Source organism: Lytechinus variegatus, chromosome 11 (assembly GCF_018143015.1).
Source record: "Lytechinus variegatus isolate NC3 chromosome 11, Lvar_3.0, whole genome shotgun sequence".
In the NCBI taxonomy this organism is placed as follows: domain Eukaryota; kingdom Metazoa; phylum Echinodermata; class Echinoidea; order Temnopleuroida; family Toxopneustidae; genus Lytechinus; species Lytechinus variegatus.
The window spans coordinates 14,851,188-14,871,690 of NC_054750.1; the positions used below are offsets into that span (position 1 = coordinate 14,851,188).

Consider the following 20,503-nt stretch of genomic DNA (forward strand, 5'->3'; position numbering starts at 1 on the left):
TATTGTATATGAATTAGACATTCAATTCATTAGTAAACGAAATAAATGGACAGTATGTCACCCTCCTTGCTCAACTGGTTTATACCTTCAAAAGTATTTCTAGAGCTAGACCTAAACAACTTCTTGAATCTAGTCGAATGATCTGAGGTTTTTTATTTAGTGTGTGTATATCTACATAGTTTAAGGGTACTTTATCGGTAATTGATTCCACGATCAATCTTCTATCAAATTACTTTGAAAGTTCGAATAAAAAAGCAACCATAGAGTAATTAATCACCTGTGCAGTTAGGAAGGTCCATCGTCAGCTCCCCACTTTCTGAACATGATAATGAGGAAGGACCCGTTGTCATGTATCCCTTATCACACTCATAGGTGCATGATGTATTATATTCTACAATAGCCCCAGAAGAACATTGGGTGTCCACTGCACTCAGACGTGACGGGAAGACATCGGGGATGGAACAATTCACAACTAGACGAAAAGGGATTTAATACGGTCAGAATTTAGTTATCGAGATATTAATTGTCCCGCGTGTGGCAATAAAACAACAATAAAAAAGACGTTTTGAAATTGCCACCTTTTCTTTTTTGCTTTTAAGAATAACATGTCCATTTTCAAAATCATTCTGGGCAGTCGTCCTCTACATATACTAAGATCATATGTCGACAAAATACGCTATTTTGTTACATCAAGAAAAAAAGAGAAAAATAGAAAGTAATGTCCTTCCGTTGGTAATGGTCAGCTTATTTCGCCTGGGAACAATTGGATGAATGACAATGCTTCAATCGATGCTTCATTCACAATCACTATACTTTTCTTGAATAATTTGAAGAATGTACAAATATTTCGGAGACCCGTCAAAGTACTTAAGGCCAGCCACTGCACGTCAACTTGGCGCTTTCTTTCCGGTCATTGGCTAGTAACTTTGATTAAAAAGAAATACCTGTGCAGGTAGGAAGACCCATCGACAGTGTTCCACTTTCTAGACATTTCAACTTTGTAAGATCTGTAGTTTGGTATCCAGTCTCACATTTATAAGCACACGATGAACTATATTCTATGATAGATCCAGATGTACAGTCATCCACTATTGCAATGACATGTGGCGGGAAGTCATCGGGTATAGAGCAGGTCACAGCTATCAATCATAAAGGGGAAGAAGGAAACAAATATATTGTATATGAATTAGACATTCAATTCATTAGTAAACGAAATAAATGGACAGTATGTCACTCTCCTTGCTCAAAGTGACGCTCACAACACGCATACACTGGGGAGAAGTCAACTGAAATTAGGAAATCTCCGGCGATGGAACAGTTAACAACTTTGAAGTGTCAAGAATCTGGTTATGGATACATCATGATTTGCCTGAGCCCGGACATGCCGGATGTAGCAATAACACGACATGAGGGAAATCATCTAATATTAACAAATTAAAAGAGTAAGCAATTTTCATTGCTGCCAAAAGCAAGTATTCAAAATCTAGTTTGACAGTAAGATTCTTGTACCTTGAGTCACTCAAGACATTGGATACCAACCATTTTACTACTTTCAAAGAAAGAATTGCGAAATCGAGGGTGGTGGTGCATTAAAACTTCCCATAAGATAGTTAAATCATTTATAATCCAATTGTTTACCATGCTTCAACAGCATTTCATCCTCGCCCCTACATTATGTTACATTTCATTTTTGACCAACTGTAATTTAGTTTTCTTGAATGATTTTAAGATCGTACGAATAATTCTGAGACCCGCCGAAGAACTGAAGGCCAGCCATCACACTTCAACTTTGCGCTTTCTCTTCGCTCATTGGGTAGTAACTTTGATTGAAGAAGTACCTGTACAGTTAGGAAGACCCATCGACAGCATGCCACTTTCTAGACATTTCAACTTTGTTAGATCTGTAGTTTGGTATCCAGTCTCACATTTATAAGCACACGATGTACTATATTCTATGATAGATCCAGATGTACAGTCATCCACTATTGCAATGACATGTGGCGGGAAGTCATCGGGTATAGAGCATGTCACAGCTATCAATCATAAAGGGGAAAAAGGAAACAAATATATTGTATATGAATTAGACATTCAATTCATTAGTAAACGAAATAAATGGACAGTATGTCACCCTCCTTGCTCAACTGGTTTATACCTTCAAAAGTATTTCTAGAGCTAGACCTAAACAACTTCTTGAATCTAGTCGAATGATCTGAGGTTTTTTATTTAGTGTGTGTATATCTACATAGTTTAAGGGTACTTTATCGGTAATTGATTCCACGATCAATCTTCTATCAAATTACTTTGAAAGTTCGAATAAAAAAGCAACCATAGAGTAATTAATCACCTGTGCAGTTAGGAAGGTCCATCGTCAGCTCCCCACTTTCTGAACATGATAATGAGGAAGGACCCGTTGTCATGTATCCCTTTTCACACTCATAGGTGCATGATGTATTATATTCTACAATAGCCCCAGAAGAACATTGGGTGTCCACTGCACTCAGACGTGACGGGAAGACATCGGGGATGGAACAATTCACAACTAGACGAAAAGGGATTTAATACGGTCAGAATTTAGTTATCGAGATATTAATTGTCCCGCGTGTGGCAATAAAACAACAATAAAAAAGACGTTTTGAAATTGCCACCTTTTCTTTTTCGCTTTTAAGAATAACATGTCCATTTTCAAAATCATTCTGGGCAGTCGTCCTCTACATATACTAAGATCATATGTCGACAAAATACGCTATTTTGTTACATCAAGAAAAAAAGAGAAAAATAGAAAGTAATGTCCTTCCGTTGGTAATGGTCAGCTTATTTCGCCTGGGAACAATTGGATGAATGACAATGCTTCAATCGATGCTTCATTCACAATCACTATACTTTTCTTGAATAATTTGAAGAATGTACAAATATTTCGGAGACCCGTCAAAGTACTTAAGGCCAGCCACTGCACGTCAACTTGGCGCTTTCTTTCCGGTCATTGGCTAGTAACTTTGATTAAAAAGAAATACCTGTGCAGGTAGGAAGACCCATCGACAGTGTTCCACTTTCTAGACATTTCAACTTTGTAAGATCTGTAGTTTGGTATCCAGTCTCACATTTATAAGCACACGATGAACTATATTCTATGATAGATCCAGATGTACAGTCATCCCCTATTGCAATGACATGTGGCGGGAAGTCATCGGGTATAGAGCAGGTCACAGCTATCAATCATAAAGGGGAAGAAGGAAACAAATATATTGTATATGAATTAGACATTCAATTCATTAGTAAACGAAATAAATGGACAGTATGTCACTCTCCTTGCTCAAAGTGACGCTCACAACACGCATACACTGGGGAGAAGTCAACTGAAATTAGGAAATCTCCGGCGATGGAACAGTTAACAACTTTGAAGTGTCAAGAATCTGGTTATGGATACATCATGATTTGCCTGAGCCCGGACATGCCGGATGTAGCAATAACACGACATGAGGGAAATCATCTAATATTAACAAATTAAAAGAGTAAGCAATTTTCATTGCTGCCAAAAGCAAGTATTCAAAATCTAGTTTGACAGTAAGATTCTTGTACCTTGAGTCACTCAAGACATTGGATACCAACCATTTTACTACTTTCAAAGAAAGAATTGCGAAATCGAGGGTGGTGGTGCATTAAAACTTCCCATAAGATAGTTAAATCATTTATAATCCAATTGTTTACCATGCTTCAACAGCATTTCATCCTCGCCCCTACATTATGTTACATTTCATTTTTGACCAACTGTAATTTAGTTTTCTTGAATGATTTTAAGATCGTACGAATAATTCTGAGACCCGCCGAAGAACTGAAGGCCAGCCATCACACTTCAACTTTGCGCTTTCTCTTCGCTCATTGGGTAGTAACTTTGATTGAAGAAGTACCTGTACAGTTAGGAAGACCCATCGACAGCATGCCACTTTCTAGACATTTCAACTTTGTAAGATCTGTAGTTTGGTATCCAGTCTCACATTTATAAGCACACGATGTACTATATTCTATGATAGATCCAGATGTACAGTCATCCACTATTGCAATGACATGTGGCGGGAAGTCATCGGGTATAGAGCATGTCACAGCTATCAATCATAAAGGGGAAAAAGGAAACAAATATATTGTATATGAATTAGACATTCAATTCATTAGTAAACGAAATAAATGGACAGTATGTCACCCTCCTTGCTCAACTGGTTTATACCTTCAAAAGTATTTCTAGAGCTAGACCTAAACAACTTCTTGAATCTAGTCGAATGATCTGAGGTTTTTTATTTAGTGTGTGTATATCTACATAGTTTAAGGGTACTTTATCGGTAATTGATTCCACGATCAATCTTCTATCAAATTACTTTGAAAGTTCGAATAAAAAAGCAACCATAGAGTAATTAATCACCTGTGCAGTTAGGAAGGTCCATCGTCAGCTCCCCACTTTCTGAACATGATAATGAGGAAGGACCCGTTGTCATGTATCCCTTTTCACACTCATAGGTGCATGATGTATTATATTCTACAATAGCCCCAGAAGAACATTGGGTGTCCACTGCACTCAGACGTGACGGGAAGACATCGGGGATGGAACAATTCACAACTAGACGAAAAGGGATTTAATACGGTCAGAATTTAGTTATCGAGATATTAATTGTCCCGCGTGTGGCAATAAAACAACAATAAAAAAGACGTTTTGAAATTGCCACCTTTTCTTTTTCGCTTTTAAGAATAACATGTCCATTTTCAAAATCATTCTGGGCAGTCGTCCTCTACATATACTAAGATCATATGTCGACAAAATACGCTATTTTGTTACATCAAGAAAAAAAGAGAAAAATAGAAAGTAATGTCCTTCCGTTGGTAATGGTCAGCTTATGTCGCCTGGGAACAATTGGATGAATGACAATGCTTCAATCGATGCTTCATTCACAATCACTATACTTTTCTTGAATAATTTGAAGAATGTACAAATATTTCGGAGACCCGTCAAAGTACTTAAGGCCAGCCACTGCACGTCAACTTGGCGCTTTCTTTCCGGTCATTGGCTAGTAACTTTGATTAAAAAGAAATACCTGTGCAGGTAGGAAGACCCATCGACAGTGTTCCACTTTCTAGACATTTCAACTTTGTAAGATCTGTAGTTTGGTATCCAGTCTCACATTTATAAGCACACGATGAACTATATTCTATGATAGATCCAGATGTACAGTCATCCACTATTGCAATGACATGTGGCGGGAAGTCATCGGGTATAGAGCAGGTCACAGCTATCAATCATAAAGGGGAAGAAGGAAACAAATATATTGTATATGAATTAGACATTCAATTCATTAATAAACGAAATAAATGGACAGTATGTCACTCTCCTTGCTCAAAGTGACGCTCACAACAAGCATACACTGGGGAGAAGTCAACTGAAATTAGGAAATCTCCGGCGATGGAACAGTTAACAACTTTGAAGTGTCAAGAATCTGGTTATGGATACATCATGATTTGCCTGAGCCCGGACATGCCGGATGTAGCAATAACACGACATGAGGGAAATCATCTAATATTAACAAATTAAAAGAGTAAGCAATTTTCATTGCTGCCAAAAGCAAGTATTCAAAATCTAGTTTGACAGTAAGATTCTTGTACCTTGAGTCACTCAAGACATTGGATACCAACCATTTTACTACTTTCAAAGAAAGAATTGCGAAATCGAGGGTGGTGGTGCATTAAAACTTCCCATAAGATAGTTAAATTATTTATCATCCAATTGTTTACCATGCTTCAACAGCATTTCATCCTCGCCCCTACATTATGTTACATTTCATTTTTGACCAACTGTAATTTAGTTTTCTTGAATGATTTTAAGATCGTACGAATAATTCTGAGACCCGCCGAAGAACTGAAGGCCAGCCATCACACTTCAACTTTGCGCTTTCTCTTCGCTCATTGGGTAGTAACTTTGATTGAAGAAGTACCTGTACAGTTAGGAAGACCCATCGACAGCATGCCACTTTCTAGACATTTCAACTTTGTAAGATCTGTAGTTTGGTATCCAGTCTCACATTTATAAGCACACGATGTACTATATTCTATGATAGATCCAGATGTACAGTCATCCACTATTGCAATGACATGTGGCGGGAAGTCATCGGGTATAGAGCATGTCACAGCTATCAATCATAAAGGGGAAAAAGGAAACAAATATATTGTATATGAATTAGACATTCAATTCATTAGTAAACGAAATAAATGGACAGTATGTCACCCTCCTTGCTTAACTGGTTTATACCTTCAAAAGTATTTCTAGAGCTAGACCTAAACAACTTCTTGAATCTAGTCGAATGATCTGAGGTTTTTTATTTAGTGTGTGTATATCTACATAGTTTAAGGGTACTTTATCGGTAATTGATTCCACGATCAATCTTCTATCAAATTACTTTGAAAGTTCGAATAAAAAAGCAACCATAGAGTAATTAATCACCTGTGCAGTTAGGAAGGTCCATCGTCAGCTCCCCACTTTCTGAACATGATAATGAGGAAGGACCCGTTGTCATGTATCCCTTTTCACACTCATAGGTGCATGATGTATTATATTCTACAATAGCCCCAGAAGAACATTGGGTGTCCACTGCACTCAGACGTGACGGGAAGACATCGGGGATGGAACAATTCACAACTAGACGAAAAGGGATTTAATACGGTCAGAATTTAGTTATCGAGATATTAATTGTCCCGCGTGTGGCAATAAAACAACAATAAAAAAGACGTTTTGAAATTGCCACCTTTTCTTTTTTGCTTTTAAGAATAACATGTCCATTTTCAAAATCATTCTGGGCAGTCGTCCTCTACATATACTAAGATCATATGTCGACAAAATACGCTATTTTGTTACATCAAGAAAAAAAGAGAAAAATAGAAAGTAATGTCCTTCCGTTGGTAATGGTCAGCTTATTTCGCCTGGGAACAATTGGATGAATGACAATGCTTCAATCGATGCTTCATTCACAATCACTATACTTTTCTTGAATAATTTGAAGAATGTACAAATATTTCGGAGACCCGTCAAAGTACTTAAGGCCAGCCACTGCACGTCAACTTGGCGCTTTCTTTCCGGTCATTGGCTAGTAACTTTGATTAAAAAGAAATACCTGTGCAGGTAGGAAGACCCATCGACAGTGTTCCACTTTCTAGACATTTCAACTTTGTAAGATCTGTAGTTTGGTATCCAGTCTCACATTTATAAGCACACGATGAACTATATTCTATGATAGATCCAGATGTACAGTCATCCACTATTGCAATGACATGTGGCGGGAAGTCATCGGGTATAGAGCAGGTCACAGCTATCAATCATAAAGGGGAAGAAGGAAACAAATATATTGTATATGAATTAGACATTCAATTCATTAGTAAACGAAATAAATGGACAGTATGTCACTCTCCTTGCTCAAAGTGACGCTCACAACACGCATACACTGGGGAGAAGTCAACTGAAATTAGGAAATCTCCGGCGATGGAACAGTTAACAACTTTGAAGTGTCAAGAATCTGGTTATGGATACATCATGATTTGCCTGAGCCCGGACATGCCGGATGTAGCAATAACACGACATGAGGGAAATCATCTAATATTAACAAATTAAAAGAGTAAGCAATTTTCATTGCTGCCAAAAGCAAGTATTCAAAATCTAGTTTGACAGTAAGATTCTTGTACCTTGAGTCACTCAAGACATTGGATACCAACCATTTTACTACTTTCAAAGAAAGAATTGCGAAATCGAGGGTGGTGGTGCATTAAAACTTCCCATAAGATAGTTAAATCATTTATAATCCAATTGTTTACCATGCTTCAACAGCATTTCATCCTCGCCCCTACATTATGTTACATTTCATTTTTGACCAACTGTAATTTAGTTTTCTTGAATGATTTTAAGATCGTACGAATAATTCTGAGACCCGCCGAAGAACTGAAGGCCAGCCATCACACTTCAACTTTGCGCTTTCTCTTCGCTCATTGGGTAGTAACTTTGATTGAAGAAGTACCTGTACAGTTAGGAAGACCCATCGACAGCATGCCACTTTCTAGACATTTCAACTTTGTTAGATCTGTAGTTTGGTATCCAGTCTCACATTTATAAGCACACGATGTACTATATTCTATGATAGATCCAGATGTACAGTCATCCACTATTGCAATGACATGTGGCGGGAAGTCATCGGGTATAGAGCATGTCACAGCTATCAATCATAAAGGGGAAAAAGGAAACAAATATATTGTATATGAATTAGACATTCAATTCATTAGTAAACGAAATAAATGGACAGTATGTCACCCTCCTTGCTCAACTGGTTTATACCTTCAAAAGTATTTCTAGAGCTAGACCTAAACAACTTCTTGAATCTAGTCGAATGATCTGAGGTTTTTTATTTAGTGTGTGTATATCTACATAGTTTAAGGGTACTTTATCGGTAATTGATTCCACGATCAATCTTCTATCAAATTACTTTGAAAGTTCGAATAAAAAAGCAACCATAGAGTAATTAATCACCTGTGCAGTTAGGAAGGTCCATCGTCAGCTCCCCACTTTCTGAACATGATAATGAGGAAGGACCCGTTGTCATGTATCCCTTTTCACACTCATAGGTGCATGATGTATTATATTCTACAATAGCCCCAGAAGAACATTGGGTGTCCACTGCACTCAGACGTGACGGGAAGACATCGGGGATGGAACAATTCACAACTAAACATAAAGGAGTTACAGTTCAGAAATTTAATTATTGATATGATTAGCCTGGGAACAAGGGCGGAAATCTCTCCCCAATGGTAGGGAGACCACAGCTAGAAAATTTAGCAAGCAAAAAAAGAAATAATAAAAAAAGGTTATCACCCAAAATCAAAGTCATCTTCTCCAAAATACATGTAATATTTGGATATCGAATGATGTATTTCTTCCCATCGTAAAAGACCAAAAATAGAAGTGGACATTTTATATTGTGTCCCCCTACTTTTGGGTAGGGGGATGCGTCCCCCCCCCCCCCTGTCCCCCTGGGATTTTTGCCCATTCCTGGGTGTAACAATAAAACAAGAAGTGCTTAAATGAGAAAAATCATCTTACATAGAACATAATAAAATGATAACAATTTAGAATGATGCTAAGAACATCATTTCAACTTTCAAAATCTTCCGGTCCCTGACAGAAGGATCATCGGAACATGTTTCACTGAATAATAATAATCGCTATATTGCTGTATACCGGTTTTTTAAACGAAAGAAGATCAAAATAGAAAGCGGTACACTTTTACCGCTGGTGGAATCGTTAATTTGCCGGGTATATATCGTCAGGTCATGTCTTTCTATAAAGAATTAAGTTGTTAACCATGCTTTTTTTAAATTTATTTTGAAAAAGCCATGAAAGCTATTTAATTCTGTGTTGTTTATCTGAGAGGATTTTTCCCCTCGGTGAAAATGGTCACTTCTTCAGCTGTCGCTTAGTTGAAAAATATACATAAAGGGTGACTTATTTATCTATTTATTCATTTCTTCATTCATTCATGCATTCATTTATGTTTTTATTAAGTGTTCTCTGTTAGGGTATTTTTAATACTAAGTTGCTCTTCAAAACCGATCTCTTAATTGGGCTACATATATTAAAAAAAATAAACAACAAAGTGTACAGTAGCGGTTTTATCCTGAACGTTATCTGAACTGAACTGTTAGAGAATAGTGATAACATGTTATAAACAATACCGTGCAAAATATGTATAAAAATCAATAGAAATATTTCACTTTCAAACTTACTCAAACATGCATTTCCATGTTTTATGAAACCAGGGCAGCAGACATCTTGGAGTTCTGTCCTGTTCTCGAAGAAGAAATGTGTCTCGTTTCTCGCCCTAAGCCTATAGTAACCCGCCCAAAATAGGACAATTAAATTGATTCAGCATATTAATGCAGAGTGAAAAGTTCATGTGTCTTTATTACACCTAGGTCACAACCCAAACCCGCCGTAAACCTCTGTTCTCGGTTTAAAAAAAAATAAGGGCAACCATTTTTGTCTCACCTGCATAGCAGAGCGAGAATATAGGCGCCGCTTTTCCGACGGCGGTGGCGACGGCGGCTTCGTCATCATATAACTTAGAAAGTATATGGACCTAGTTCATGAAACTTGGCCATAAGGTTAATCAAATATTACTAAACATGTTGCCTGAGTTTCAGGTCACATGACCAAGGTCAAATGTTATTTAGGGTTAATAAACTTAGACCATGTTGGGGGATTCAGCATCAAAACCTTGGGGGTATCTATTGAATTACCATCATAACTTTGAAAATGGTCTAGTTCATAAAACTTGGACATAAGAGTAATCAAGTATCACTGAACATCGTGTACGCATTTCAGGTCACATGACCAACGTCAAAGGTCAATGAACTTTGGCAATGTGGGGGGGGGGGGTTGAATTAACATAATAACTTTGAAAGTTTATGGATCTGATTCATGAAACTTAAACTTAAGAGTAATCAAGTATCTTTGAAAATCCCGTCAAAGTTTCAGGTCACATGACCAATGTCAACTTAAAGTCATTGAACTTTGGCCATTTTAGAGGTAATCATTAGATTGCTGTCATAGCTTTCAGAGTTTATAGACATAGTGTATAAAATGTGTAAAATGTGGATATAGGGGTAATCAAATATCACTGACAAGTTTTAGGTCACATGATCAAGGTCAAATGTCAATGAATGTAGTATCATTTTATGAATGGTGTTCTTTTTTGTGAATAATTATGTTATAGTAGATTTCAAAGTCAGCACTGCTACTATATTCAATCGCATGATGTAGGTGAGACCGCCAGAAGCATTCCACTTGTTTTATTTACCAGTTGGTTACTATATGGTCACGAGTTTAGCTCATATCTAACATGATCATCTGACATCTATGATCTGATTGGTCAAAAATGGATTCATGTATTTGACCATGCCCGCAGAACAAGAAAAATAGGTGGTTACCAAGGGCAGCGGGCATAGTATTACGAGAATTCTTGCAATACGTCAATGCATTACCCCGTCATACCATCTTTCTCTTCAATATATCACTCTGATGGTCCTAAACACATTATACCATGGGCGGCGGAACGGTTTTTAAAGTGGAGGGGGGGCTGACCATGCGAAAAATAATTACGTTTCTGTACACTGTTTAGGAAAAAAAAGTGGGGGGCTGAAGCCCCCCCCCCCCCCCCCCCGCTTCCGCGGCCCCTGTATACCAGGTTCTGCAAAATAATATACAAACACAAAGGCCCGTATTTTGAAGTCAGGTTTAACTTAGACCATGGTCTAACTCTGTGCTAAAATCATGGGAAGCCAAAAGTGTCAAAATTGTTATTAATTTGTATGTTTCTTACGTTTACTGTGCTCTTTCCTGATTCATCAATGGTGAAGACAATCATCTGTTTATACTTCCTAGACAATTATCAATGATTCGAGAGCCAAGTGAGCTGCAATATGATATCGCTACCGTTAGTGATTTATGTAACAACTGACTATCCACATGAGTTTAAAGGGGAATGAAACCTTTGGAACAAATAGGCTTGTGTAGAAACAGAAAAATCAAAGAATAAGAATAAAGAAAGTTTGAGAAAAATCGGACAAATAATGAGAAAGTTATGAGCATTTGAATATTGCAATCACTAATGCTATGGAGATTCTCCCATTGGCAATGCGACAAGGATGTGTGATGTCACTGATGAACAACTTTCCCTTTGGTGGACTATAAAATACCCTCAAAATGTCTCTTTTTGCTTTTTCTTATGATGATACAAATTCTTTATCCATGATGTATTCTTAAAAAATATGTATTACATGCCCTCATGTAGAAAGAACACATGATCTAGGGATAGATGTGATAAAAGAGGCAATTCAAGTGAAATATATACTAAAGTAATGGGGAGAGTTGTTCACAAGTGACATCACACATCTTTGTCGCATTGCCAATTTGCTATCTCCATAGCAATAGTGATCGCAATATTCAAATGCTCATAACTTTCTCATTATTTGTCCGACTTTTCTGAAACTTTTGTTGATCTGTTTCTTTGATTTTTCTGTTTTCACACAAGCTATCTTGTTCCAATGGTTTCATTTTCCTTTAAGTTGAACCCGACTTCAGAATACGGGCCATTATGAATAAAGAAAACATATTTTCTTTGCTTTTGGCTGTACATGTAGGGCGGGTCCATGATTTTGGAATGGTGAGGAGCAGATTTTTCGTTTGACAATTAAGCAATTTATTTTTTTATAGACAAGTCAAAGACAAATCCAAAGGAATTATTATCTCCGTAATCCCCCCTCACCCAGAAAAAATACCCCCCCCCAAAAAAAAGTGTTTCCTTCCTACTTCTCCAAATCTAGAGGTGCCGAGCACTACGTACCACAGGGCAATTCTCTTACACAAATTTGAGTAAAATAAAGGGCACCTTCCCTCCGTGCCATTATTGTTTGAAATAGACATGAAATGAAATACTCCGAGCATTTGCTGTGCCCATTTGATCATGGACCAGGCACCCAGATCGACGAGGCTCTAACCCTTTAATCGTTGAACGCCTAAGAGGATAGCAGCAACTCCCATCTTTTAACGTCTTTTGGTCTGACGCGGCCGGGGTTTGAACTCCCAACCTCCCGGTTGAGAAACGGACGCTCTACCAACCGAGCAAAGGCACCGGGGTACTTGTAATGGGAGGAAAGACCACCTGTATCTTTTCAATTGAATTACATGGGTGATATAACGTTACACGACCTATACCACGATTTTAGGCTCTTCTGTCTCATCTCTTCCTTTTCTATATTTTCCCTCAATTTTTCATGGTAATAATATATATACTCACGTAACATTTGTTTCTCCACAGACTGACTGAAGTTCGGACGAGGTCAATGTGAAATCGATGATCACGAAACCAAAAATGATCACGAAGACGAGCTTTGCTGCTCCTGAGAACATCCTTCAATCTGATATCAGAAAAATCATAAAATCTTACAGGGTATGTCGTCATCATCATTCAGGTTTAAGTTAGTTGATTTTTCGGGGGGGGGTTCAATATTCAACTAGCTAGTCGAAAGCCGTGAAATTTCCTCCTGAATTTAATGTTTAAATTAAATCGAATATTTAAACAACATTATACTGCTAAAAGAAAATATGCAACTTCCATATTGATAATATAATAATAGATCAAGGAAAGGGCTGCGGGACGTAAAAATATTTGTTCAACTAATTTCGGGCCAATATATATATTTGTGTGGAAGTGTGTGTGAGGATGGGTGTGTGTGGGGTGCTTGTGGGTTTGATGATAATTAGATTAATCGTATTGTGGACTCGTAAACTGTATTCAAATTATTGCCGTTGGGGAAATAATGTTCTAGTCATATACATTTCTTATTTATTGCAAAGGTAAGTACACATGGGACTGATGTATTTGTAACATGGTAAATAGCTAATTTTGACTAATGCTCAAGAACAGGTATTATTATTACAAAAATTAATTCCATCTCGCATTTGTGGAATAAACCTTTCGATAGTACTTTCAATTTCATTTGATTCTTTACCAGGGCGGATCCAGCTTTCGCAAATAGCTAGGGGCCCGGGGCGAAAAAACCTTAATAATAAAACAAAAAACAACCTTAATAAAAAAAATTAAAACAACCTTAATAATAAAATAAAAACCCGAATAATAATGGGGAAAAACCTTCCCCATATTTTCCCCGATCGGCAGCTCAAAGTTGATTTTTGTTTGTTTCTTTGAAAGGGTAGTCTTAACAGGTTACACTTCGTAATTCCGAAGCTTCGTAATTCCGAAGGTTCTTTATTCCGAAGGTTCGTAATTCCGAAACACGTAAATTGCCTATACCTCGATGTTCGTTAATCCGAAAACGAAAAAGGGTTCGTTAATCCGAGCATTTGTGGCGTTATTCCGACGGTTCGTTATTCCGAAGGTTCGATAATCCGAAAACGAAATAAGGTTCGTTGTTCCGAAGGTTCGATAATCCGAAAACGAAATAAGGTTCGTTGTTCCGAAGGTTCGTTAATCCGAAAACGAAATAAGGTTCGTTGTTCCGAAGGTTCGTTAATCCGAAAACGAAACAAGGTTCGTTGTTCCGAAGGTTCGTTAATCCGAAAACGAAATAAGGTTCGTTTTTCCGAAGGTTCGTTAATCCGAAAACGAAATAAGGTTCGTTAATCCGAAAACAAAATAGGGGTTCGTTAATCCGAAAAATGAAAACCGGGAAAGCAGAGGCAGAGGCAAGGGGGAGGGGCGGGGGACATTGTTGCCGTTCAATTGTTATGAGGATGGGAAGGCAAGGGCAGCCGAACGAATTTTTGTTTGGGGGTAAAGCCAAAAAATGAAACTTATACGTCAAAATGGACACTTTGGTGATATTTTCACCTTAAGATTATCATCTGCTTGAAGTCATTGTGTGTTTGATAGTGATTAAGTAGAGAAAAACCTTTTTTGAAGTGACTTCTTATTATGGCAAAACGTATATTTAGGCTTTATTTTTCGGGAGAGAGTATAATGAGCGAGCGGCTCGGTAAAACAAATTCAAAGGTGAAGTTGTAAAACGTTTTTTGGGGTCAATTATTCTTTAAATGGCATTATTGCGAGGTGTTGCGAGCGTGAATCACAAGCTAAAACTTTAGGGTATTTCAATAAAAAAATGAAAATAAGTTTTTAAAAATCCGAGCAGATTTCTGCTGTCATTAAAAAGATGTGTATCTAACTAAAAAAACTAACACGAGCACAAAACGCGAGCATAAACATACTGACCAGAAAAGGAACCTGTTAAAGAAAGCATTTAGTGACCTAGGATGCATATTTCACCAATCGAATGAGAGTGCGAAGCGCAAGCTGAAAATTTGCAATATTCCAGCCTTCATGAAAATGTAACTTAACTTGTATACTTTAAAAAGAGTATTTTATTTCGAAAAAACACGAAAAACGGCATATTTATTTTTGAAAAAGGAACTTTCCCATTTTGGAAAATATTCATTTCCCTGTTTTTTATTTCATTTTTGGGGTGCAAGTGCCCCCTGCCTCCCTCCCGGCGGATCCAACTTTCGTCAATAGAGGGGGGCAATTTTTTTTCAGCCATATTTTCCTCGATCGGTAGCTTAAAGTTGATTTTTGTTTGTTTCTTTGAAAGGGCAGTCCTAACAGTCAATTATTAGCTTTATACACGTACTTATAAAATAAAGTAAATATGTAATAACATGATAAACCCTTTTTAAATAATGCCAGCGCGAGCCATATATTTTTTTAATATGATGGGCAATTATGTTTGTGATCTTCAAAACGAGATGCCTATGTAAATAAATTTAGATAACTGCGAACAAGAAGCGCGAACAGAAATTTTAAATAAATAAGCTTTGACCTGATCTAAAGGGGACATTTTAAGAACTTTTTGCAGTTAGCCATGAAGACGATGCGTGTTTCAACCAGTGGCGGCGGAAAATATTTTCCTGGGGGGGGGCAAAGCCAAAAAAGGGGCCAATAGGGGCAATTTGGTGCAAACATATATTTTCACCATGAGATTATCATCTGTGTAAAGAGGTTGTGTGTTTTGTAGTAATTGAATTGAGCAAAAAAATTTACGTGATCACTGATTGATGAATTATATATTTACTTTTTTTCTGCGAGCGTAGCGAGCAAGCGGTTTTGGGGTGAAGAAATCAAATCTGAAGATGTAAAATTCGCCTTTTTGGTCAATTACTGTTAAAAGGGCACCCTTGTGAGATTTTGCGAGCGAATCACGTGCTCAAACTTTTGGAAATTTCATGTAGGCCTAGAATGATAATAATACCCAGGGAAGCCACTTCAGTTCTGAAAACTGTTCTCCCAGATATTATTTTTTTTACAAGAATGCTTAGAATGTCCAGTTTTCAGGTCGGAAAATCGGAAAAATTTTGGCTCACGTTTCTCGCTCGCATCAAGTATTGTTTATTGAGGAACTCATTCTATTCCTGGTTACAAAAAAGTAAAAAATGTCCAGTTTTCAGGTGGAATATCACAAATTTTAAGCTTGCGGTTCGCGCTCTCATTATTTAGTTCGTGAGATATATATTCTATTTATGAGTCACTAAATGCAGTCCTTAAAAGATTACTTAGAAGCCTGTTGCATAAAACTTTTTACCTGAGAAAACTCTGGTAAAAACTGAAAACTAAGGTTAGTCTGATTTCCGCTATTGACTTTAACACAGGGCAAAAACTCCGGTAAAAACAACCTAAGTTTTCTCAGGTAAAAAGCTTTATGCAACGGGCCCCAGGTCAGTATATAAACAAATTACAGCTCTCCCTCGAGTTAATTCTTTAGAAAGATACACATCTTTCTCACGATTACGAAAAATGCTCAGAATATTCACGTCTTGTTACATGAAGTGTATGTTTACTAGTTTGAGCTTGCGATTCGCGCTTTCAACATCTCACAAAGATCATTATTAGTATTATTTTTATTTTTATTACCAGCAGAAGCTGTATCATCTATCGTTATTACTACCATTGTGTAATATCTTGTAATCTTGTCATGACAACAACTTTTTTGTTACCAAAATGAATAATTTTCATTTTCGGAAATACGAACCTTATTTAATTTTCGGATTAACGAACCTTATTTCGTTTTCGAATTAACGAACCTTCGGAATTACGAACCTTATTTCGTTTTCGGATTAACGAACCTTATTTCGTTTTCGGATTAACGAACCTTATTTCGTTTTCGGATTAACGAACCTTCGGAATTACGAACCTCATTTCGTTTTCGGATTGACGAACCTTCGGAATTACGAACCTTCGGAATTACGAATGTATGCGGTCTTAACAGTCACTTCTTTGCCTTATTCTTACAAAACGTAAATGGAAGCCCTAATTGAAAAGTGCGAGCTGAAAATTGTTGACATTCTGTCCTTAACATTAACATGAGAGCGTGAAGCACGAGCGGAATAAATGATATTGATGTTCATTATTCATATTTTGCAAATCATTAAAAGGATGAGTAATTGGGCGTCTTCCTTCATTAATAATGCGAGCGTGAAGTGTGAGAAAAAAAATTGATATTCTGATATGAAACTCGATAATTTAAGCACGTTTTAAATAACAAGCTGTGTATCTCAATGAAGAAGCGTGCGCGTGTTTTTTTAGATTTAGGCCTAGAATCTGGGCATTCTAAATACATTTTTTTTTCATGAAAATCAATAATGCGAGAGCTGAAAATTTTTACATAGCGATCTGAAAAGGGAAAATTTAACTTTATTTCAAGCACTGTGTAAGGAAAATTATGAAGTGGATATGGATCGCGCTTAACTAACAAATGATACGAGCGCGAAGCACTAGCCGATTTTTTCAATTATTATTTAGACCTAACACCGAGGCAGAGTAAGGACATTTTGTCAACATACAGAAAAATGATGACTATCTTCCTATTCCTCTTCCTAAGCGAGATGAAACATGTCGATATTCCATTCTGAAAAAGGGACAATTTCATTATTAGGAATTCGTGAAAGTGTTATCTTATTTATCAAACTAATATTAATGAGAGGGCGAAATTCGTTGATATTAAGGCCTGAAAATGAACATTGTAGGAATTTTTTGTTTGTATCATTATTCTATGCGGAGCTACTCGGCCGTTGATGGAGTGAAGCAACCCAATATGCGGAAAATGTCTTTCATTGATGGGCGCGCAGTTGCAGTAGCGTGGTTTGTGTGCATGTGAATTAACAGAATGGTTTCTCTCAAGTTAAAAAGGGAAGCCTTTTTTAGTTGCCCCAAAATAGGGGGCCGGTTCGGCCCCCTCCCCCTTTAGATTCGCGCCTGTTTACATACGAGTGTTTCCTTTAGATTTTGGCATATTTCTTACACATCACTGTAAATACAATATGCTATGTGTGGTTTAAAAACATCAGTATAATGTGAATAAGATGACAACTTGAAATGTATTCCGATACAATGAATTTGGTAATATGTGATTGTACTCTTTCATTGTCTTTGATATAACGTCAGGGTAAAATTTTGCCCCCCCCCTTTTTTAGCTTACAATGTGAATGAAATATGTTATGGGCGGGTTCATAAATCTACATGGCCACCAGACATATTTTCGATTTTACACCAATACCATGAATCATTTTATGACAACCTTTCGGTTGCCTATATATAGCCAGGTTGCTTCTTTTCGACCTCAAAGACGTAATCAAACTTAGAATGAAATACATATTGATTATAAATTAATAATTGTAAACTATAGTCTGTAATAATAAATGTCTCATATCACATCAGGCTCATTATCTGAAAAAAACTTTGTTACTGATTCCACTATACTGACTGATTGTGATCATAGCAAAAGGAAGAATTTCAAATTATAACCACCACTATTCAGACAATCAGACCATGAATTTTCTTTTATCGAGTTATTTGGGTGAGGCGAATACATTTTAAATGTATTTCCCTTTTGTTAGCGATAATAATATGAGTGGGTTTTTTTCAGCCGAAAAATACAAAGCGATGTACAGTTTTACAAATTAATAAGGTGACTCATAAAGTCCCAAATAACTCAGTCTGTAAAATATTCAAGGTGCATACATAGATTAAATTGTAAATAAAACAAAATTTATTAGATTTTGAAAGGTTCGATAAAGATACAATAAAGAACAGATGAGATCAATGTAAACAAAAATAATAATAGTTTAATCTTAGTTTTCAACTGTAATTCTTATGAATAATTGTTGGAGGTCCGGATAGGCCCCATAGAGATTTGACCAAAGTTTTGGTATATATATTTTTTATGGTTTCTAGTCAATTCGAGGGTGCTGATTACGAATCTGAATGATGCCACTCGTATAACCTTGAGCATTTTCTGCATAATGGCAAAATCCAAAATGGCCGCCAAAATATGCAGATTACCCATGAAAATCTTATAATTGCCCGCACATTGAATATAAAATGTTTGCATTTGTTTTTGCAGGAGTGAAATACTCTTTTGTCAATTTTTGACAAAAAAATATTTTCTAGATATTCAAAATGGCCACCACAGACCCCTGTATTCTTTTTATGTACAATATGAATGGGACAATTAAATTTCACAAAAGTGAGCACTAAATGCATGTAATTGTGATTTTTAGTGAAATAATGGATGAAAACATAATTGCTAACGAAATGTATCATTTGTTATGTCATGTATGTAATAAATGAAGCATTTTAATATTTAAAAAAGCCACCAAATGTCCTGACAGTATTATGGGGACAAAAGAAAATCACACGAATGAGTACTAAAATTCATATTACTTGTAGTAAGATAAGCGAGTGGAATACTGGCTAAAAACATATTTTTTTAAGAAATATAAATGCAATTTATGTGATAAATGCTGTATTTTGACATTCAAAATGGTCGCCAAAGGCCCATTATACATTATGTACAATACGATTGGAGAAATTAATTTTCACAAGAATAAGAACTATAAAATGCATGTAATTGTGATAACCGAGTAAAATAATGTCTAAAAACATGTTTTCTAGCAAAACATACCATTTTTTTTGTCATGCATGAGGTAAATGTTGTATTGTGAAATTCAAAATGGTCCCTATAGGCCCTAACAGTATTATCTACAATGTAAATGGGGACATGTAATTTTGTAGGAATTTGGATTTACTTGACTATGAAATCCATAAAATCCTGTTGTATGATAAAACATTTAAAAACATGATTTGTTAATGAAATAAAGCATTTCTTCTGGCATGTAAGTGATAAATACTGTATTTGGCATTCAAAAAGCTGATACAAGCCCTAACTAAATAATGTTACATGCGTATAGGGAATCTACTTTTTACAAGAGTGAGAATCATAAAATGCATGTATCTGTGATTTATGAGTAACAATATTGTCTTAAACATGATTTCTAAATAAATATCATGGAGGTAATAAATTTTTTGTACTTTGAAATTCAAAATGGCTGCTATAGTTCCTATAATATTATGTAAATTGTGCTTTGGGACATATAATTTTAACATTATTTGGCTTTGCTGGACTATAAGTATTGCATATTATAATTGTGATGTAAGAGAGAAATATTGCCTAGAACCATGGTTCCTAACGAGGTATATCGTATCTCAGGCGCGGATCCAGGAGGGGGCCGAGCCGGCCCCGGCCCCCCTATTTTTTGACAACCTGCAGAAAAAAAGTTTACTCTTTACCTTGATATAAACTACGAAAAACAGAAAGATAAGTAAGAAAGAGGTATTTTACCCATGATGTGTAATTTACAGCCTCGTAACGACCGGCCCGACCCCGAAAGGAAACCAAAAAAAAGGGAGGGGAAGAAGTGGAAAATAGACTTTATATAAAATTTTTCGCTCGCGCTTCGCGCTCGCATTGCCTGTGTAATGAATCCCATTCAAGAGGGTTAAATGACACTAATATATAACCAGTATATATACAATATATCTAGTTCTGATATCAATTTGCACACAATTCTCTAGCACATCAA

At 36.5% G+C, this 20,503-nt stretch overlaps 1 protein-coding gene across 1 annotated transcript; it reads right to left on the reverse strand.

The window, feature by feature from the left end:
• Positions 1-1,358: 1,358 nt before the first annotated feature.
• On the reverse strand, positions 1,359-7,458 carry LOC121424230 (P-selectin-like). Its single transcript, XM_041619837.1, has 10 exons — positions 7,146-7,458; positions 6,479-6,673; positions 5,973-6,167; positions 5,079-5,273; positions 4,412-4,606; positions 3,906-4,100; positions 3,012-3,206; positions 2,345-2,539; positions 1,839-2,033; positions 1,359-1,420 (listed from the first exon to the last, which is right to left on the reverse strand). The coding sequence occupies exons 1-10, from the start codon at positions 7,165-7,167 to the stop codon at positions 1,359-1,361; spliced, it is 1,644 nt and encodes a 547-aa protein (XP_041475771.1). The 5' UTR covers positions 7,168-7,458.
• Between the last annotated feature and the right edge of the window lie 13,045 nt (positions 7,459-20,503).